The following is a 19028-nucleotide window of genomic DNA, read 5'->3' on the forward strand; positions in this document are numbered from 1 at the left end:
TGAGCGCGGGAGGTAGGGGAGGTAGAAAGTGTCAAATTTCTAGTTAGGGCAGAAGGACGCTCTGTAGTGCAAAGTTGGGGACGTAGCGTTTCAACAGAAGCTTTTGGAAGTGCCTCTGGAACTCCGCAAAGGATCGATTCAAATTTCATTAGCAAATCGGTTTTTTTAACTGCACTTAAAATAATTGAGGCTCTCGGACGTGTCAAATTTGGCCTTCATCACAGAGGAGTTGCAAATGGCTAACTAGAGGATCAGTGAAGGTGACGTTAGTCCTGGGCTAACTTCGGAGTAACGGTTTTTTGTTTTAATTTTTGTTGTTGTTATTAAATGTAAGTGTATTCTGAGACTGCAAATCAAGTAGATTTTTAAAAATGTTACCATTAAGATTTCTCTGTAAGATCAGAATTATCTCACTACTTTACAATAATCCCAAATTGAGGGGGGGCGGGGAGTAGATGCCGGAGGTAATAAGGGCGCTGTAACCTCCTTCCATCTACTTCATTTCTGTTTGTTCATTTGTTAAAATATTTATTATTGGGGCATCTGGGTGGCTCAGTGGGTTAAAGCCTCTGCCTTCAGCTCGGGTCATGATCCCAGAGTCCTGGGATCCAGCCCCGCATCAGGCTCTCTGCTCTGCAGGGAGCCTGCTTCCTCCTCTTTCTCTCTGGCTGCCTCTCTGCCTACTTGTGATCTTTGTCTGTCAAATAAGTAAATAAAATCTTTTTAAAAATATATTTATTATTAACTTTATACGTGAGATTATCTTTAATTTACTGTATAATGTTATACCTTAAATCTAAAAATAAAACCAATAAAACATCATGATCTGTTTTGTATAGCAGAGTTTCATAAAAAATTTTATTTAAAAAAACACCTTTGGGAGATGGGAGGCATGAGGAGGGAATGGAGTAACCTGGTGATGGGCATTAAGGAGGGCACGTAATATGATGAGTACTGGGTGTTATATGCAACTGATGAATTGTTGAACACTACATCTGAAAATAATGAGGTACTGTGTGTTGGTTAACTGAATTTAAGAAAATTAAAAATTACAAAACACCTTTAAAAATCATTGCTCCCCCCAACTCCAAAAGGAAAAAAAAAATCTCTCTCAAAAGTCTGTTGATTAAAAAAAAAAAAAAGGGTTGATTAAGGGCATGACTTTGGGGTCAAACAAACCTGGGATCATAGCCCAAGCTCTGACACTTTCACAGCTGTGTTACCTTAGTTAGCAAGACATCTCTCCTCCTTAAGCCTCATTTTTCTTCTGTTTTATGGGGATCATAATCCTGACCCTACAGAGTTGTTGTGAAGGTTAAAAGTAATATGGAATTCTAAGGTTGGCGGGGCTTAGAAATTCACACACAATAGGGCACCTGGGTGGCTCAGTTGATTGAGCTTGAGCGTCTGCCTTCAGCTCAGTTCATGATCCTGGAGTCCCAGCATGGGGCCCCACATTGGGCTCCCTGCTCAGCAGGGAGTCTGCTTCTCCTTCTCCTACTCCCCCTGCTCATGCTCTCTCTCTAATAAATAAATAATATCATTAAAAAGATTCACACACAACACCTCAATTTTACAGACATTCAGCAAATTAATTCAACAAGTATTTATTGGGCCCTTGCTACTGGTAGATGCTTGTCTGGACTCTGGCAAAGAACACAGGGTCCTGAGATAAGAGGCATGTTGATGCAGAGGGACTGGGTTCAGGACATTCAGCCCCAGTCTCTCCCCTGAGCAATAAGCTATTCCATGTCCACAGAGCTATAAATGTGAGATACACCATCACCGTTATGCTCTGGCCTGGGCAGATGTGTTGAGGGCCCCGTCTGGCCATCAGCTCACCCCTCTCCTCCAGCTTTGGGATAAACATACAAAGCTCTTAAGCCCCTGGCCAGAAAGCAGATTCCGTCTCCACCCCCATGCACACACTCCAGGTCACTCATTCCAGGGAAGAGCAGGGACTTAGGGAGCAAAAACCAGGGTAAAGTAGGTCACAGCAGGAGGATGGTAATCCCCTGGATGGCTGGCCAAAGCAGTTGGGCCCCAGCTCCTAGAAACAGGCTGCTCCTGGCCACCCACCAAGAGGGGCTGTGAGAAGACTTTCCGGGTCTGGATTCTCAGCATCATCCTTTCCAAAGTCTGCCCAAGCTAGGTTAGGGGGCTGCCCCAAATGATATATTCTCAATGCTGAGGTCATTCTCAGTCCAAGCTCTTACTGACTATAACACTTCCTGTGCTGGGCTTAGAGATTCTGTCTTTGATTCCACATATTTCTACAAGTGTACCCAGCCCTAAGCGGGGTGCTAGAGACATAGAGCGGACCCCTGGGAAGTCCAGAGTGGAGAATTTTGACCTGCATCCAGACAGTAGCAAGCCAGTGTTATAAACACTGAGAGAGAAGACAACTGGGGAGCTGTGTGGACCTGTAGGAGGCTTCTGATTCAGGTGTGGAGTCAGGATTAGGAAGGAAGTGATACTGAACAAGAAAAGGAGTTCACCAGGAGGATATGGGGAAAGGTATTCTGAGTACAGAGAATGAATGTACAAAGACCCAAAAGGGTGTGGTGGGGGGGTGCGCCTGGATGGCTCAGTTGGTTAAGCACATGCCTTCTGCTCAGGTCTGATACTGGGGTCCTGGGATTGAGTCCCACATCATGCTGCCTGTTCAGCAGAGCCTGCTTCTCCTTCCTCCCTCTGCTGTTACCCGCTTGTACGCCCGGTCTCTCTCTCTGCCAAACAAATAAATAAAATCTTTAAAAAAAAAAAAAAAAAAAAGGACCCAAAGGGACAAAATCCTGGCCTTTCCTTCTGGAAAATTCTGGTGGTCAGAGTGGGCAGATGTGGGAGGAATTTTCTCCTGAATTTTCTCCTTTAGGTGATGTGAGAAGATGGGTAATGACTGGTTGGGAGATAAAAGTGCAGATAAAAGTGAATGAAGCAGAGGAGCAAAGGCTGGGCAGAGAGAGTTGACGGAAGTACCTGAGCTAACTGGAATCGGATGATGTTTGGGAAGAACGGATGAAGTAGAGCTGCTATACACAAGGATGGAGGTCTCTGAAGGCTCCCGTCACCCTGGAGCCAAACAAGGAAGGTTTCAATTAGGCTTATTCAGTCCTGGAGGCAGCAGTCCCCCAGCATGGGCTTTAGTGTAAACCTAGTCTACCAAGCTCTAGGTTCCTACCCTGATTCCTTTGGGCTCCTCTTGTAAAGTGCTCTTCAACTCAGCCCATCTCTCCTCCACCACCTGTTATGTCCCACATCCTGACCTCCCTTATCACTCCCTATGACATGCCCTCCCTGAAGCGTCCCCTGATGCCAAGGACTGAGTAGGTAGATCCCTGCTCCATGCTCAGACAGAGGGGAGTCGAAGGAGTGGACTGAATCAACTGTGGGCAGAGCTGGCTTAGGTAGGGCTGCAGAGACAATGAAAAGGAGCTTTAACTTTGGAATGGGTTCTAAATTTAAAAAAAAAAAAAAAAAAGGAGAATAAAGCAGAGGGAATGAGAGCAGAAGTCAGTGAGGCCACGGCTCTGCCCACACAAATCATGGGGTGGTGGGCAGGAGTAAGGTCCGAGAGGTGGTGGTAGAGGACTGATTGAGAGAGCGTTTCACCCTTTCTGAGGACTCCTTCCCTCAGGATTCTGCCCATGTGGATTCTTGCCTTTCTCCACCAGGATGAACAGGGTTTCCTCACACATCACACACTCATTCCATGCTTCCAGAAAGTCTTCTGGGATTATTGACGTCACACTGCATACCTCTTCTCAAAGGAGAAGCTTGGGTACATGAGAGGCCAGAGGAACCCTCATCATAACCCCAGTTTCTGCAGCTCCAGGTCACCTCAGAGACTTGAATATAGACCCAAAGAGGGACTCCCCTTCTCCTGGAACAGCTTCCCCTCAGGTAGACCAGGACACCAGAGAAGGAGAGGACAGAGCACTTAATCTGTCTTGAAGGCTAAGACAATAGTTAGCAGAGATGGCAGGAACATGGAGGCTGGAACAAATGTGGGGAAAGGGGTGGGGTGGTACACTTCACCCCTCACATGCCCATGGGGGCCAGAATAGGAGGGGCAGACATGGGGAGAAATGCCAGCCCAAGAGAAGAGAGGAAGGCTATGCATTCCAGAAGATTTTGGGTCACCACCATAGCTCCTAGAACCTACACACGATGGAAAACTCTGCACAGCCAGCCCTGGGAAATGAGTGTCTTTAAGTAGAAAGGTTGAGTCCCCTGTAGTGGCCATGGGCCCTGCCCATCCATCCCTGGAGATCAGCTTCTGGAGGCTCCACCCCCAAAAAAGCAGGGCTGGCAATGGCCAGAAAAAAGGAAAGAGTTTAGTACAAATATAAATACCTTTAATGAAACCCAAGGGCACTGTGTAAAGCCCCGAGAGCAGCTACCAGAGCAGGGTAGGAGGCAGGGGTGCTGCTACTCCACCAGACTGGCTAGGCCAGAGGCCCCAGGAGGCAGGAGAGCGCCAGAGCAGCCGCCAGCAGTGGGGGCGTCGGGGCTGGGGTGGGTGCTGATGCTCTTGCCTGCAGCGTCTCCTGGTTGGTCTCGGGGCCTATGCCATGCTCCCTGATACGCACAGGGGTGCCGCAGAGAACATGCAAGTTATCTGGGTGCGGGGCCTGGCGAGCTTCTTGCTGTAGTGACTCCCACACAGCAGCAGCCTCCTCTGGGCAGCGCAACAGGACTTGGGAGGCACAGACGTGGAAGTCATTCCAAGACCTGTTAAAGGCTTGGGGTTAAGAGGCTTTTGTAATGGGAAGGGAAAAGGTTAAGGCCCCAGGGTGGCGGGGGGTTCCCACAGTTAGGCAGGCATTTTCACACCTGCTCTTACCTGCAGACAGTGTCCAGCTCGCCTCCAAGGCCCATGCCGTCCCCCAAGCGGATGAGACACTCAGCAAACCCCTGGTATATGGTGTCACAGCCCCCTGGGCCCGTTGCAGCTGCTGCCAGGGGAGATACAAGGACTAGGGGTGGGGGGTGGAGAGTGGTTGATAGGATGAGCAGCTCCACCCCCCTTCACCGCCAAGCCCCCAGGGGCTTGTTTACCTGCATGTGCTCAGGGACGTGACTCAGCGTCAAACAGAGGCACCCAAGGGAACCAAGGGGCACATCTGAGGATCCACCTGCACTGGCTTCCCCCAGGCACAACCCAGACAGGGTATCTGGAAAAGGGGTAAGGTGTCCTGTCCCAAAGGGTTGGCTCTTCCTCTGAGCTTCTAGGGTCACAGGTCAGGTGAGGAGAGGATGGTCCAAGTGAAAAAGTCAGGACATGGAGATGAGGGCTACAGGCTCCCTTAACTGTCCTGCAGGCTGGACAAGCTTCACTTGACCATCCCACCCCCATACCCAAAGACAGGTGTTCTCTGCCAGGGAGAGCAGGAGAGGCAGGGTCAGGATCCAGATCAGACCCCAAGAGAGGGCCTCAGGGGTCCCACTGCTGGACTAGGTGTCCCACGAGAGCCTAGGTCTCCCTTTACTGGAATAGGCGATGTGGAATTTGGGGGTCCTTTCCCCATGACTAGATGTCAGTTCATGCCTATTTTGTATCCTGAAGCCACTGGCCCATATTACCCCTCCCTGAAGCTGTCGCACCTACACTCCAGCCTGGTTCCCAGGGCCCAGGAAGGCTGGGCCTCAGCTCTCACACGCCCTATACTTAGACTGGGGAGAGGATGTGCCACGCAGGGCTAAGCCGGGTCCAACACTCCCGCACTCACCGAGCGGTAGCAACAGCCGCAACAGCCCCAGCACACCGGAAGGTCGGGGCAGTCGCTGGCAGTGGTGACAGGAGCAGTAGCCGTGCATCATCCCCGCATCATCCCCTGCTGGGAGCCTAGTGCTGGAGCTAGCAGCTTGGAAGCAGAGCCCTTCGGCCCAGCCCCCGAAAGAAGGGATTGTGATTGGATAGGAGCTGGGGGCGGGGCCAAAAGCCTTCTGGGCAGCCCCGCCCTAGTACTCAGATCTGCAAAGGAGGGGAGGGACCCCAGAGAGAAGAGCTGACAACAAGGCAATTGCCGCGCTGACCTCAGGGCCCTTGTCTCAGAAATGGAGAGGGGATCTGGGAGGGCAGCTATGTAGATGAGGGTGGGTGTCCGGGCACCGGGCTTAGCCTAGACAGAGCTCCAACACAGGGAAGAGAGAGGGGAGAGAAGAGAGGCCTCTATCAAAGTTACACCAAAAGCACACACATACTCCATTTTATTCCAAAAGCATTTAATTGAATTTCTCAGTATTTTTCAAAAACAAAAAGATCCAAATCGGAGGTAAAAAGGAACATGGAAAATGCAACTCAAGTGGTGTCACGATCTCAAGGGTCATGCTCCAGGCATGGCAGAACCCAAGAAGGCACAGTACCCACCCTGGGCCCAGCCTAAACCTGCTGGCTACCACAACCTGTAGACCACAGCCAGTGCTCTCCCCTCAAACACCCTCAAGGTGGGAGCCTGAGCAGGTAAAAGGGTAGACATGACCCTGCTTTGGCCTAGGCCTGTCTGCTGGCCTTCAGTGCCTCCCCAACTCTGAGCAAGGGAGGCTTAGCTAAGGGAGGCTAGGGGTTACAAGGCCGTGCAACATGAGGCTGAGACGCCGGGCCACTTTACCAAGTGAGTTGTGTGGCTCAGCCTGAAGGAACTGGAAGAGCTTCTGGCGCACCTGGGCCATGACGGAGCCCATGTGGTCCCGAGTAATGGGGTCACTGTGGTCCAGGTGCATCACAGCCTCTTCCAGGTAGCTGTGGTGGAAGAAAGAGACAAGAAACAGGTGGGCTCCAGCAGATGTGAGCGCCCCCTGGTGGCACTGAGGCCCAGAGGGACTGCTGACAAAGGGGGGCCTCAAAGCCAGAGATGGGTGGGCACAGAAGGGACTGGGGGAGAAAAATTAGGAAGCAGAGTCAGGGAAGAGTCTCTGAACTGCTCCTCCACCTCCACCCCAACCTGTCTCCTGATCCCTGAGTCCACTCACCTGAGCTTGAGATCAGTTCGAGTACCAAGGTCAGAGGCCAGCTGCTGGATGAGGGAAAGGAGCACAGGCTGGGAGAGTGGGCAGGGTGGCTGCCCAAAAACCTGCCCTGGGTCCACAGTTTCACATACATACAGCACCAGGTTCAGGTCAGCAGCTGTCAGGGCCTAGGAAGAGAAGTGTTTACAACCAAGGTGAGAAGGGAATACCTGATTGGCTGGCTGTGGATGACCAGAGTAGGGTACGGAGGGCTCGAGAGGGCGGTGTGCTCAGGGGCCCAAAGACAGTCATAGAGAGCTGTGTTGTTACTCTGGGGGATCAGGAAAGGTTTCCTGAGAAGGGTGGTCATGAAGCAAGGCAGGCGTTAGGTAGAAAGAAAGGGTCCAGGCAGAGGGGAAATCAGGGGAAACGGCCTGAAGCCAAAGGCAACCAAGAACAGTGTACTGGGGCTGGAGCACCCAGAGCCTGGCGGGTAGAGTATGGTGTGTGCGCCCTGTCAGAAGACACCTGACCCTTACCTCAACCCACTGGCCGGCATACCTGCTGGAAGGCCTGATTGAGGTGGCCCTGCTGCAGCAGCTGCAGGATATGGGCTTGCTGGGCCTGGCAATCGAGGTGGGCGGCGGGGACGGGTGTGCCAGCAGCTGAACGCATGGCCTGCATGATGCTAGACGTGACAGCAGCCTGTTGCTCCTTGAGTGCCACACTCACCTCACCCTTAACAATGCGCTGTACCTGTGCTAAAATGGACTCCTGCAGGCTGCAAAGGGAAGTGAGGGAGATGAGGCAGACAGGAAGTCTGGTCTGGCGCTTTCCAAACTCAGCACCTGGCCCAATACCCCGCCCACACACCTGCTCACAGCCACGTGCAGCTGGTGCTGCACCTCAGCCCGAACGCTGCTAGACACGGTGGCCGCCATCTGCTCGGTGGCACCCTGTAGTGTGCTGACCAGGCCCCGCAGCTGGGCCAACACAGGCTCCCGTGCCTCCTGTTCTCGCGCCTTCCGGCTCTTCATGTGGCTTTCCAGCTGCTGCAAGTCTGAGAGGTGACCACAGGGGCCATGAGAGGGCTGGCCGGGGAGAGAGGGACAGCCCCTCCCACCTTGAGGCATATGACCCCACTCACACTCTTGCGTGCCCAGTCGGAAGCTATCATTGATCTGCTGGAACATGGCCTGGCAGCTCTTCTCAAACGCCGGCAGCACCACACTCTGAAAGGCTTCACGGTAGGCAGCCTGCATTGGCCCCTGTAATGTGTCTGCAGCTGCTCGGGCAATGGCATCTGTCAAGTTCTGGGGGTAGAGAGAGAGCTGAGTTGAAAGGCTAAGCCCGGGCGCCTGGGTGGCTCAGTGGGTTAAGCCGCTGCCTTCGGCTCAGGTCATGATCTCGGGGTCCTGGGATCGAGTCCCGCATTGGGCTTTCTGCTCAGCAGGGAGCCTGCTCCCCCCCCCCTGCCTGCCTCTCTATCTACTTGTGATCTCTCTCTGTCAAATAAATAAATAAAATCTTTAAAAAAAAAAAAAAAAAAAAGGCTAAGCTCAAGCTGACACGACCAGGCCCACCAACCACCAACCTCCCTCATCTTGGGCCCTACAGCACCTTGGACTTCAGCAGCTTGGAGATATTCTCTTTCATGCTACCCTCCACGGCAGTGAGCTTGGTGGCCACTGAGTTGCTCAGCTGGCTTGCCACTGGCTCCAGACTCCTGGAGACACCTGGGGCAGGATGAAGAGGAACAGGTAGAGCCACAAAAGGCAGCCTGACAGACAGGAAGCCCCACTCCCACCTGGCCCACCCAGAAGTCCCCATGCCAAACTCACACGGGGGCACCGTCTTCTTGATCTCATCCCGTATGCTGCGCTCCAGCCGCCCAGCTACAGCCGAAGACAGCGCCTGGGACAGCTGCTGTGTCAGCTGCTCCTGCAGCTGCCCACCCCGCTGCTGCCCCTCGGCCAGCGCCCGCTCCAGCCGCCGCTCTGCACTGCAGCTAAGGAACAGGCCTGGGGCAGGTCCCACATTCATTCCTGGGCCAAGAACGCTGCTGCTGTCCCCACCCCTACGCCACACCGAGCCATGACCCGTAAGGATACGCTCCTGCTCATGCCGCGACTCCAGGGCGCGTTCCACGTGGCCCGTGACGGTACTCTGCAGGCCTTCCAGCTGAGTGCAAAGACGCTGCAGCAATTCTTCTTGGCTGTGTCGCAGCTCTGCCAACTCTCTCTGCTGTTGCCAAATGAGTGCTGGCCAGTCCTCAGGAGGGTCTGCCACCTGCCAAGAGCACCGAGTCAGATGATGCCTGCCCCACACATTCCCACACACCAGACCAGGGAGCGGCCCAGAGCTCTTCCCCATCCTCGCAGGAGGAGTCCCAGAAATAGAAAGGCTGTTACTTCACTGACCTGGTGCTCCATGAGCCGGGATCCCACGGCTGAGTCCCTGCCATAGACAAGAAGCACCTCAGGCTGCGTCAGGCAGGGCAGCCAGAGAACCACCCCTCTCCCTGGCCACAGGACCCCACCCGTACCCGTCATCTTTCTTGCCCTTTCTCTTAAGCTTGGGTGAGGCTCGAGGAGAACCCTTGGTCTTCCAGTCCTTGGCCGGTAGCCGTGGAGTGGGAACTTTGGTGCCAAAGCCCCCCGCAGCAGAGGCAAGGCTAGCAACCTCATCATCATGGTCACTGGAGAAAAGGGAGGGAGAAAAATCAGCACCAACCCACTTGCCAGCACTCCCTCACGAGAGGAACAGCGTAGGGTGGCACCTACCTTTGCTCAGCACTGGCGTCCTGGCTGTCATGTTGCTGCAGCAGGTGATAAGGTGGTCGGTGGAAGGCCAGGCTCTTGTGCTTCTCCTGGAGGCCGTTCCTGGGACTGAAGGAACAGGCCAACTCAACAGCGGATGATGCTACCTGAAACACCTCCCACCAGCACCCACTCCCCTCCCAGGTTCCTCACCTCTCTGCCAGGCTGCTGCAGGTCTCACGAGTAATGTCTGGTGCCGTAGGCCAGACCTGATTCTCAGGGGCTGTGGCCTCCTGGGTCAACGCTGCCTCCAAAAGGGAAGGGGTACTGTGCCGATCCCCATCCCCCAAGCCTCCATCCAGGCCAAGCTGGGAGCCAAGCTCGGGCCCTGGCCGGGGCCGTGGGGACAGCAGGTGGAGCGCTGAGGCAGCTGAGGCCATACTGTCTGGTTCAAGACCCTCAGGAGCAGAGGAGACAAAACCACGGGACAGGGCCTCAGATGCGATCTCAGGGATGTCCTGGGACAGGGCAGTGGAAGCTGAGGAGATAACATCAGGGGAGCGGGTGCGGCTGGGAGAAGCCTGGGGTAGCCCCAGGGGTTCCACTTCCTGCAGCTCCAGCGACAGTGCAGAGGCAGGAGCAGGCACCTGAGGTGGAGCAAAGATGGGACTTAGACGGTGGGAGGTGGGGATGCGGGAGCACAGATGAGGCCTGCCGTCTGCAGGGATGGGACGGTGGAGAAGGGGGATGCACGTCAAAAATCCCACAGCCCAGGAGGAGAGGAGGTGGGATGGACACAGGCTGAGAAGCTGCCCTCCAGGGACCAGGGGAGGCTGGGATGACCTCAGGGAAAGCCCTCAGGCACTGTGGGAGGAAAGGGCCTCCAAGCTTCCCGCTACCACATACCTGCCACCCTGCACTTCATACACACCCACACACACACCTGCCCAGGTGCTTTGGGAGTCAGTTTGTCAGCTGGACCTGGGAGCAGGCTGGGCAAGAGGCTGCGTGGGCTTGCCTGCAGGCTGCTACCGCTGCTCATCGTCAGACTGCCATCCAGCTGCAACTTGGGGCTCAAGGTCAGCTCCTCAGGTGGCCTGGAGGCAGGAAGGCTGAGGTTAGCAGCCAGAGCCTGGCACCAGCCCCTGCCCTCCCCCAACTCTGACCCTTGCCTCACCTGGGCAAGGAGGGGTCCACAGCTGACGTACTGCTCATGGCAGACACAGCTGTAAGAGAGGAGGAGCTGGAGCTGGAGCTGGAGCTGCTGCTGCTGCTGGGGGACACAGCGATCTGGGGAGAGGCAGAGGATTGAGGCCGTGGCCCACAGGTGGGGGATTCCTTGGTCACCCTGCCCTGAGCCCCACACCCCTCCCCCAGCACACCTGCTGCAGGGAGGTGCTAGGTGTCATGAAGGCGTCGGGTGTCATCAGCTTGGGCTTGGTCTCATTGCTCAGATTGAGGAAGTCGGCAGGCGCAGGCAGCTCCACTATGCGTCGGGGGTCAGGCTGGGATCCTTGGGTAGATGACCCCAGGCCCTCAGAGCCCAGTTCAGGCCGAGACTCTCCAAATGCTGTGGAGAAAGCTGCCACTTGAGTCAGATCTCAGACCCTGGTCAGTCTAACCTGCCTCCCTCTTACACCTCACTCACTGAAGTCCTCATGGGCAGTGTGGGTGGGGAGCGGGGCCACAACGTCAGGGTTCAACTGCGGCTGGAAACGGATCTGCACGTCCTGCAGTGCCCTGCAGGCGGAGAACAGTGAGAACAGGAGAGCTCAAAGAGGCCAGCATTATTAGAGTGTGGAGGGGTACAGACAGAGCAGAGACAGGATTTCCCAACATACTCACTTAGTATGCACGCAGAACAGTTTGATGAGCACACCGGCTGCAGACTCCATGGCACCAGCTCCGTGGGTCCCATCTACAAAGACAGTGTGGCAACTAAGCCCTGGCCCTCTATGCCTCCACACTTCCCTACAAACAAACACGTTTCCTAAACCCTGAGCAGCTCACCAGCCCCTAGGCTGTCGTTCTCCTCCTCAGCAGGCAGCACTTCAGTGTGCCGCAGTCGGCAGCGACTCACAACCTGGATACCGAAGCTCAGCACGGGGTGGGTGAGCAGGAACTCAGAGATGGAGCTGAAGCAAGCACGGCCCTCCTCCTGGTTCTGCAGCAGCTCCATCACATACAGGACCTGCACACACAGGGCACTCACGGCGGGGCTAGAGGCCGACAGCCCTGCCTCCCTGACGATGCCAGCTCTGCCCAGGTTGCCCCACCACAGCCTACCTTCCGTTGCACATCGCTGAGAATAAGGTATTCGGCTGAGAGGTCCAGACAAACCTTGAGGCTGGGGGGCACACTCACCGAGCTGAAGATATCTGGGGAGAAGCTGTGGGGCCCAAGAGGCAGGATTAATGAGACAAAGAGTGGAAAGAACCCCCATCTGTCACCCTACTGCCCCTGCCCAGCCTCTGCTTACCGAATGGTCTGCAGGCAGGTCCAGGACACTGTGCACCACATCTTTAGCTCCCGATTCTGGTCAGCACCAGTGATGAGGAACCTCCAGAAAGGGACTCTGCAAAGCAGCAAGGCATCGAATCGCTAGCTGGGCCCCCTACTGGAGAACCAAGGTCCAGTCCACCATCCACCTGCCTGCCCACTCACGCACTCAGGGTCCTGTTTCTTGTGGTTGTCACAGAACAGGAGGCAGGAAAGGGACCGCCCATCATGAGGCTTCCACTCATGCAGACACCTGCAAGAAGGCCGATGAGGGACCTAAGTGAATGATCTTGCCCTCACCTGGGTGGGGGGTCTTGGTCCCTCAGTCTCTGCCATACCTTGGCTCATCCTGTCCCTCGATGTAGATCTGCCAGAACTTGACAAAGCCATCATGGCTTGCAGTAGCCAGGACAGTCCCATCAGGAGAGAGGGCCCCTTCACTCAGGCACTGGGAAGAAACCAAACAGCCTTGCTTTGTCACCTGACTCGGAGTGGGAGCAAGCCCTTCTCCAGTGAGGATGGTAATGAGCTGAGCTGGCCCAGAGCGGATGTGTACGTGTGTATGAAAGCCTCCCTAAATGGGGGGCTGTACAGAACACCAGCCCCCAAGGGTGCAGCAGGTTAGATGTACACTCTACAGGTAAAGCTCACTTTGTGTTCAGAGCTCCCAGGGCAGAGTGCCAGCAAAGCCACCTGCGCAGCTGGGGGCTCGGGAATGAGATGAGGGGCATGAGGAAAGAGGGGGGAGGGTGGCGGGGGGGAGCAGTCAGGGGCAGGCTTACAGTGCTGTGGCCTTTTACCACGATGAAGCCTTGCTTGATCTGGCTGACACGCACGGGCCAAGTGCTATGGTTGGAGCGGAGCATGTCCAGATCCCACACCTCAGCCTGGAGGGTACAAGGTGGGCATTCAGTCCCTGCCCACACCATGGCTGCTCTGAGCCCTTCTCTCCCCCTATGCCTGGCTCCCTTACCCGGTCCTCGTGCAACAGAGCCACCGTGGGGCTGCCCTCCTCACAACAGTCCTCACTCTCCTCTGGGATGAAGGGGCACCAGATGATCCTGCGGAAGTGGTTCAGTGGTGTGCCCTCTGGCTGCTGGATGTGGACCAAGATCTCTTCTCTGAGCATGGTGTTAAGGGCTAAACAGGTGGATGATGAGGTCTGGCAGCCCCTGCCCCACCCATCTTTCTACAGTCCCCCATCCCACCTCAGGGAAAGGATACTGAATTTTGCCATTAACCAGAGCCAAGCGCCACACAAACAGGTTGCCTGCCTCATCCAGGCAGGCCAGCTGGGAGGAATTGAGGTGTGCAAAGGCCAAATCAGCCACACTGCCTGTGAAGCCCTTGAGCAGGGTCCGCTCCGAAGTGCTGACACTGATCACCCGCACCATCGCCGAGCCGTTGTTGGCAGCTGGAATCAGAAGAGAAGGAGGCCCTGAGGAACTATCCAGGCCCAGGCAGCAGCAGAGAAGCTCTGCCCCTGCCTGCCTCAGTGCCACTACCAGTCTCAAACTTGGTTTTCCCCCTCGGCTCCCCAAGGCCTGTCAGAGGTGGGGGCAGAAGAGACAAGCCTTCTATCGCACCCTAAGGGTTGAGTGGGCTGAGTGGTCCGATACTGGATCTGCATCTCTGGGGCTCTGAGCAGAACACCTCCCTCCTCAATCCTGCCCCTACTCACCCCGAATGGCATAGGCCAAGAAGGAGTTGGACACAGCAATAAGGTTGCCATAGTAGTATTTCTGTTCCCAGTCATACTTGGCCACAGGCTGGATTTTCACCTGAGAACAAAGGGTGAAGAAGGTCATAGAGGCTGAGGGCTGAGGTAGATCTGCCAGGGCCCAGGTGGTTCCCGGCATCCCAGGAAAGGATAGGCCACAGGTGTCAGCCTAGTCACAACTCTTGGGGCCAGATTCCCACAGAGATCTGGCAGCTAACCCTGGCTTCCTAAGACTGAGGCACACTACCTGTCAAGGTGATCCTCGCAGTAACTGGCGGCATGGGAGAAGGAAGGGAGAGGCTGACTGTGCCTGCATCCACCATATATGCCACAATGTCATGGTGCCCACCTTGTTGCTGCCCCGTGCTTTGCTTGAGATGCTAGAGTCACTGCTGGCCACAATCTCCACCTCCTTGGCCAAAATCCCGATGCATGTAGAGCTGTCATCTCCTGTGAGGCAGCTAGGGGGAGGGGTGCACAAGCTTGACTCCTGTTCCCGTAAAGTCTCAATGGGCAGGGGGGAGGGGGAGAGAATACAAACACTCTGGTGAAGGTGTCAAGTCCCAGATGCTCAACTCTGCCTGATCCACTGGTCCCCAAAGCCATAGCTCCCTTTGCTCTCACCTCCCTCCTCAGTAATGGGTCTACTTCCATGCTAAAATGGAAGCCCAAACTTCAGATCCAGCCCGCGCTCTTGAGTTTGTCCTTGCCCCTCATCCTAGTACAAATATGCCGTGGTTAAGTGCACCACCCCAAAGACCCCAACACCACCATTGCCATTTCCCAGACACTCACATGACCTGCTTTTCCTGAAGGTTAATAGGTGGCATGGCACGGAGACCAGGCTTGTTTGCTGACATACCATCACCTGAGGAAAGGGGGTCTGGGACAAGAAGCCCGTTGAGATCCCCATTGTAGGCATTAGATGGGCGCTGGCTCTCTGCACTGGGACCTGGGGACAGAAAGGTCCACTCTGATGAGATTGTTCCACCTGCCCACTGGCCTCTCCTCCTGCAGAACTTCATTTAAGAGCCATGAGGTGCTCTGGGAACATTCAACTGAGGGAGCCATGTCTGTGGGGAGGAGGACGCTTGGTTCATCTTTTGTTCCATAAGCACTGATGGTTAACATAATCTCTGCCAGGACCAAAGATATGCATGTGGCTCTTCTACCTGAGGGAAGAGTAAAGCCATCAAGAACCCTGTGAAGCCAATTAATATTTACGTCCAAATTAGCACAGAGGGACTCTGTACTGAGGGAAGGCATAGAAAGCGTCAGTAGAGACTTCATTAAGGAGGTCGATCAGAGCCAGTGTGGCTGGAACACACAAATATAAGAAAGAGGGAGGGAAGACAAGTCACAGAGGTCTCAGATATGAAGCTTGGGTGCTTAAATTCTCCCTGTGGCACTGACAGCCACACAGTTTTAAACGAGAAGGTGACATAGTCTGCTATTGAGAAAAGAATGACTGCTCTAGGGCACCTGGGTGGCTCAGTGGGTTAAAGTCTCTGCCTTCAGCTCAGGTCATGATCCCAGGGTCTTGGAATCGAGCCTCGAATCGGGCTCTCTGCTCAGCAGGGAACCTGTTTCCTCCTCTCAATCTCTGTCTGCCTCTCTGCCTGCTTGTGATCTCTGTCTGTCAAATAAATAAAGTCTTAAAAAAAAAAAGATACTTTGAAAAAAAAAAAAAGAATGACTGCTCTTAGGCAACATGTAGAATAGTTAAGAATTTAATTAAGATATACCAGGTCCTAGGGGCGCCCGGGTGGCTCAGTGGGTTAAGCTTCTGCCTTCAGCTCGGGTCATGATCTCAGGATCCTGGGATCGAGCCCCACATCGGGTTCTCTGCTCAGCAGGGAGCCTGCTTCCCCTACCCTCTGCCTCTCTGCCTACTTGTGATCTCTCTCTCTCTGTCAAATAAATAAATAAAATCTTAAAAAAAAAAAAAAAGATATACCAGGTCCTAAACCAAGATAGTGATAGATGGTAGAGAAGGGAAGATGGGCTCTTAAGGTATGAAAGGACACTGATAAGATGTGGGAGTAAGAAAGAAAGCAACCTGCCCCTCAAAGCAGTGGTTCAGAAGAAGCCACCTTGGGCAGGTAACTTCAGAAGAAAACGAAGGAGTTGGACAAAGTGGAGAGAAACTCTAGGACAGGATGGGTAGTCAGGAAAAGCAGCATTTCATTTGTTTGCCATTAGCTATTTCAAACACCCTCACAGGCTCAGGCACCACTCTAAAGCTCCCAGGTGACAAGGAGACGAGGGCCCCACATTGAAAAACATGGCAAGGGGCTCCTGGGTGGCTCAGTCGTTACGCATCTGCCTTCGGCTCAGGTCATGATTCCGGGGTCCTGGGATCGAGCCCTGAATCGGGCTCTCTGCTCAGCAGAGAGCCTGCTTCCCCCCTCCTCTCTGCCTGCCTCTCTGCCTGCTTGTGATCTCTGTCTGTCAAATAAATAAATAAATCTTAAAAAGAAAAGAAAAGAAAAGAAAACATGGCAAAGTTCTGGTCACAAAACAGTCTGGCATCTGACATGGTCCTCCAGTGCCTCCAGAGGAGACAAGCAAGAACTATCTGGCAAATGGGACAATTAAGTACCAATCAATATATAAGAAATTAAGTGGAAAACCTCCAGACCACTTCATTTGGATCAGAGCCATTTTAACTGCTCAGGGGTAAGCTGGCCACTCTCCTTCCCAGGCAGGCTACCATGAAGACAAACAAACAAGCTGCAAAACACCGGCCATGCCAGACTCTACCAAACCTTTAAGCAGTCTAGTCTGCACAGGGCTGATGAGCACGAGAGGTCCAAGCCAAGCTTACAAGTAAAGGGACCACAGACTCCAGGTCTGGGGCAAAGTGCTCAGTGGTTTCAGGCAGAAGATGGATTTTCCTCAGGTGGCAAGGGGTAGTTAAACCCACCCAGTGTGAGCACTAGTGTCTGCTTCAAAAGCAGCTAGTATGGGCCTCCCAGCATGTTTAAGTACAGGATTTGAAGAACACCAATTCTTAGCTGTGGCCACTGCAGACCCCACACCACCATCACCAGTCTTTCAACTACTACCACTTTTCACAGGTCCCTAAACCTGTCAGGAAACTTTGGTATCTTCACACATGCTATTTCTTCTTTGCAGAATGCCATTCCTGACACTGAATCAACTGTTAGTATTATTAACACCCAGCCTAAACATTGTCTTCTCTCTCAAATGTGTTCTCAGGCACTTTCCAGCCCTAACCTCACATACCTGGTCTCCATCACAGTACCAAAATAATCCTTTTCTCAATGACAACAGCATTATATTACAACCTCATTAGTTCTCTATGTTCTGGGGGCTCTTTGGAGGCAGGAGCAGCTTTGAGGTATCACCGCAAACCAAGTAAAGTTTAAGTGAATGGAAATAAACTAGGGCTTGCAGATGTCTGAAGCCTAATCCAATCAGGGCCGTGCAGTATGTGATTTGGTTTAATCCCAGAAAGGACACAGAAACGGGGCTGGTCACCTGCCTCCTGAAAATCAGTTTTAAAAAACAGCAGGCCTATTGTCTATATTCTAGAGTGAAGGGCAAGTTGCAGAGGGTGACAGTGCTCCTCAGCACAGTGCTTAAGTCTAGACCCAAAACTCAGCATACAGAGCCCAGACCAGGCCTCTGAACTATATGGTATAAGGATGGGGAATCTGAGCTAGTCCCAGGTACACTTCAGACCTTGGGGCCATGACACGAAGGAGCCCCTGCGGAATCAGAGAAGGAACCTCACCTTCAGCAGAGACGCTGAAGGACGGGGAAGAACGGCCCAGCCCCAGCACGAGAAGGGATTTGCAACCTTGGCGGGCAAGCTCAGGAATTTACCGCTCCAAGCCTCGTCTTACCTCACCAGCCAGGAAGATGCAGTATGGATCCTGAGGGGCCTGAGGACCCTGAGGGCGGCCCAGGCCCGCGCCGCCCTTCTGCCCGCCAGCCAAACGCCCACCCCCGCTGTCCCGGCTCACCCCCCGCGGGCCGGTCCAGCTTGAGGATGTCCCGCAGGTGCTGCGTGGCGTCCTCGATGTCGATGCTCGCGCAGGAGGAGGCCATGGGCCCCACCTCAGGCGCCTCGTCCGCCCCGCGTTCGTTTCGCTGCCGCCGTGCACTGTGCAGCCGTGCACAGCCCTGCCGGGACGAGGCACCAGGACACCGGTTACTCGATTCGGTCCACCCGCAGCCCGCAAACCGCCACCCGCGCCGCGTCCCTGTACCCCACCAGCCCCACCAACCGCCTCCACTTCCGGCCCTCCGGAGCGCCGGCCCCCGGAACCTGCGCAGGGTGGAGAAGAAAGGTTCCGGGCTGGGGGCGGAAGCTTCGCCCCCACCGGACCCTTTGGTCACCGCGCGTTCCTCAGGGCAGAGGCAGAGCAAATATCCACGTGCTGAACCTCCCAAACCCCTACTCGCCTCAGAACATCCTTTGTCCATTCCCCAAACATGGACTCATGATGGGCCTGGGACCTGGATCAACTCAGCCGTCCAGGTTACAGTCCCTAAGACCCTCCCAAGGAACCTGAATCGGTATGAGCCTAGGTTTCCCCTTGGGGAAATGGGGCGGGGCAACCCAAGGTCTCCGGGGAATCATGGGCCCAGGAATTACAAGGGCAGATGGTCAAACCACAAACATCATATTGTTCATGTCCCCCAGCATCCCCTGCCCACCCAGGCCTTACACCCCCAGACAGGAAAAAGAAACCAGAGTTTACAAACACCTCTTTATTGCAGAAATTTCAGGCACAGGTACATGGAAGAAGCTGTATTGCAGAATACAGGGTGGTTTAAGAGGCACCAGGCATCTACCTCTCTCCCAAACCCCACTCCCCAAACACACAGCATCCTAAATCAGTCCCACTGAAATCTCAATTTGTGGTCTTCTAAAAACAGTACATCATCCAGTCCTCTGCTCAGTGTAGCCAGGCAACTTGTGGGGGTCTAAGGAAGTCCTTGGCCTCCATCCATAGTGCAAGAGGGAAGGGAGAGTGCAGGTCAGGCCCAACTGTGGCGCCCTCACCAATCCTGAAACCCCTAAGAGGGCACTAGCCCAAGACCTGGGTTGGTTCTAGCTTCTGATT

General features: G+C 54.3%; 2 protein-coding genes across 5 annotated transcripts; both read right to left on the reverse strand.

Moving 5' to 3' along the window:
• Window positions 1-4258: 4258 nt before the first annotated feature.
• NRN1L (neuritin 1 like) lies at window positions 4259-6015 on the reverse strand. Its single transcript, XM_045988973.1, has 3 exons — window positions 5733-6015; window positions 4847-4979; window positions 4259-4734 (listed from the first exon to the last, which is right to left on the reverse strand). Exons 1-3 carry the CDS (start codon window positions 5821-5823, stop codon window positions 4449-4451), a joined length of 510 nt encoding a protein of 169 aa, XP_045844929.1. The 5' UTR covers window positions 5824-6015; the 3' UTR covers window positions 4259-4448.
• A 220-nt stretch (window positions 6016-6235) lies between these two features.
• EDC4 (enhancer of mRNA decapping 4) lies at window positions 6236-18188 on the reverse strand. Of its 4 annotated transcripts, none has more exons than XM_045988971.1 (29): window positions 17922-18188; window positions 14725-14881; window positions 14279-14390; window positions 13891-13990; window positions 13434-13623; window positions 13183-13330; window positions 12992-13096; window positions 12548-12657; window positions 12379-12462; window positions 12190-12285; window positions 11997-12099; window positions 11721-11901; window positions 11556-11628; window positions 11359-11450; window positions 11093-11292; window positions 10888-11000; window positions 10654-10807; window positions 9924-10357; window positions 9735-9839; window positions 9497-9649; window positions 9372-9408; window positions 9063-9240; window positions 8793-8948; window positions 8572-8687; window positions 8099-8264; window positions 7825-8011; window positions 7513-7732; window positions 6976-7139; window positions 6236-6745 (listed from the first exon to the last, which is right to left on the reverse strand). In XM_045988971.1, exons 1-29 carry the CDS (start codon window positions 18004-18006, stop codon window positions 6553-6555), a joined length of 4212 nt encoding a protein of 1403 aa, XP_045844927.1. In that variant the 5' UTR covers window positions 18007-18188; the 3' UTR covers window positions 6236-6552. The 4 variants fall into 4 exon arrangements, with proteins under 4 accessions (XP_045844927.1, XP_045844926.1, XP_045844925.1 ...); XM_045988970.1 differs by having other exon boundaries at window positions 9063-9243; XM_045988972.1 differs by having other exon boundaries at window positions 6237-6745; window positions 11093-11280.
• Between the last annotated feature and the right edge of the window lie 840 nt (window positions 18189-19028).

Source organism: Meles meles, chromosome 19 (assembly GCF_922984935.1).
Source record: "Meles meles chromosome 19, mMelMel3.1 paternal haplotype, whole genome shotgun sequence".
Taxonomy (NCBI): domain Eukaryota; kingdom Metazoa; phylum Chordata; class Mammalia; order Carnivora; family Mustelidae; genus Meles; species Meles meles.

What these genes read in the sequence shown, in the direction of transcription:
- EDC4 (XM_045988969.1), bottom strand. Translation starts at nt 18,006, where the DNA reads ATGGCCTCCTCCTGCGCGAGCATCGACATCGAGGACGCCACGCAGCAC. An exon ending in CAAGAAGACGGTGCCCCCGT is followed by an intron (nt 8,688 to 8,792) that starts GTGAGTTTGGCA and finishes ATCCTGCCCCAG; the next exon opens with GTGTCTCCAGGAGTCTGGAG. An exon ending in CGAACTGATCTCAAGCTCAG is followed by an intron (nt 6,746 to 6,975) that starts GTGAGTGGACTC and finishes CTTCCACCACAG; the next exon opens with CTACCTGGAAGAGGCTGTGA.
- NRN1L (XM_045988973.1), bottom strand. Translation starts at nt 5,823, where the DNA reads ATGATGCACGGCTACTGCTCCTGTCACCACTGCCAGCGACTGCCCCGA. An exon ending in GCGGCTGTTGCTACCGCTCG is followed by an intron (nt 4,980 to 5,732) that starts GTGAGTGCGGGA and finishes CCCCACCCCTAG; the next exon opens with TCCTTGTATCTCCCCTGGCA. An exon ending in GAGCTGGACACTGTCTGCAG is followed by an intron (nt 4,735 to 4,846) that starts GTAAGAGCAGGT and finishes AGCCTTTAACAG; the next exon opens with GTCTTGGAATGACTTCCACG.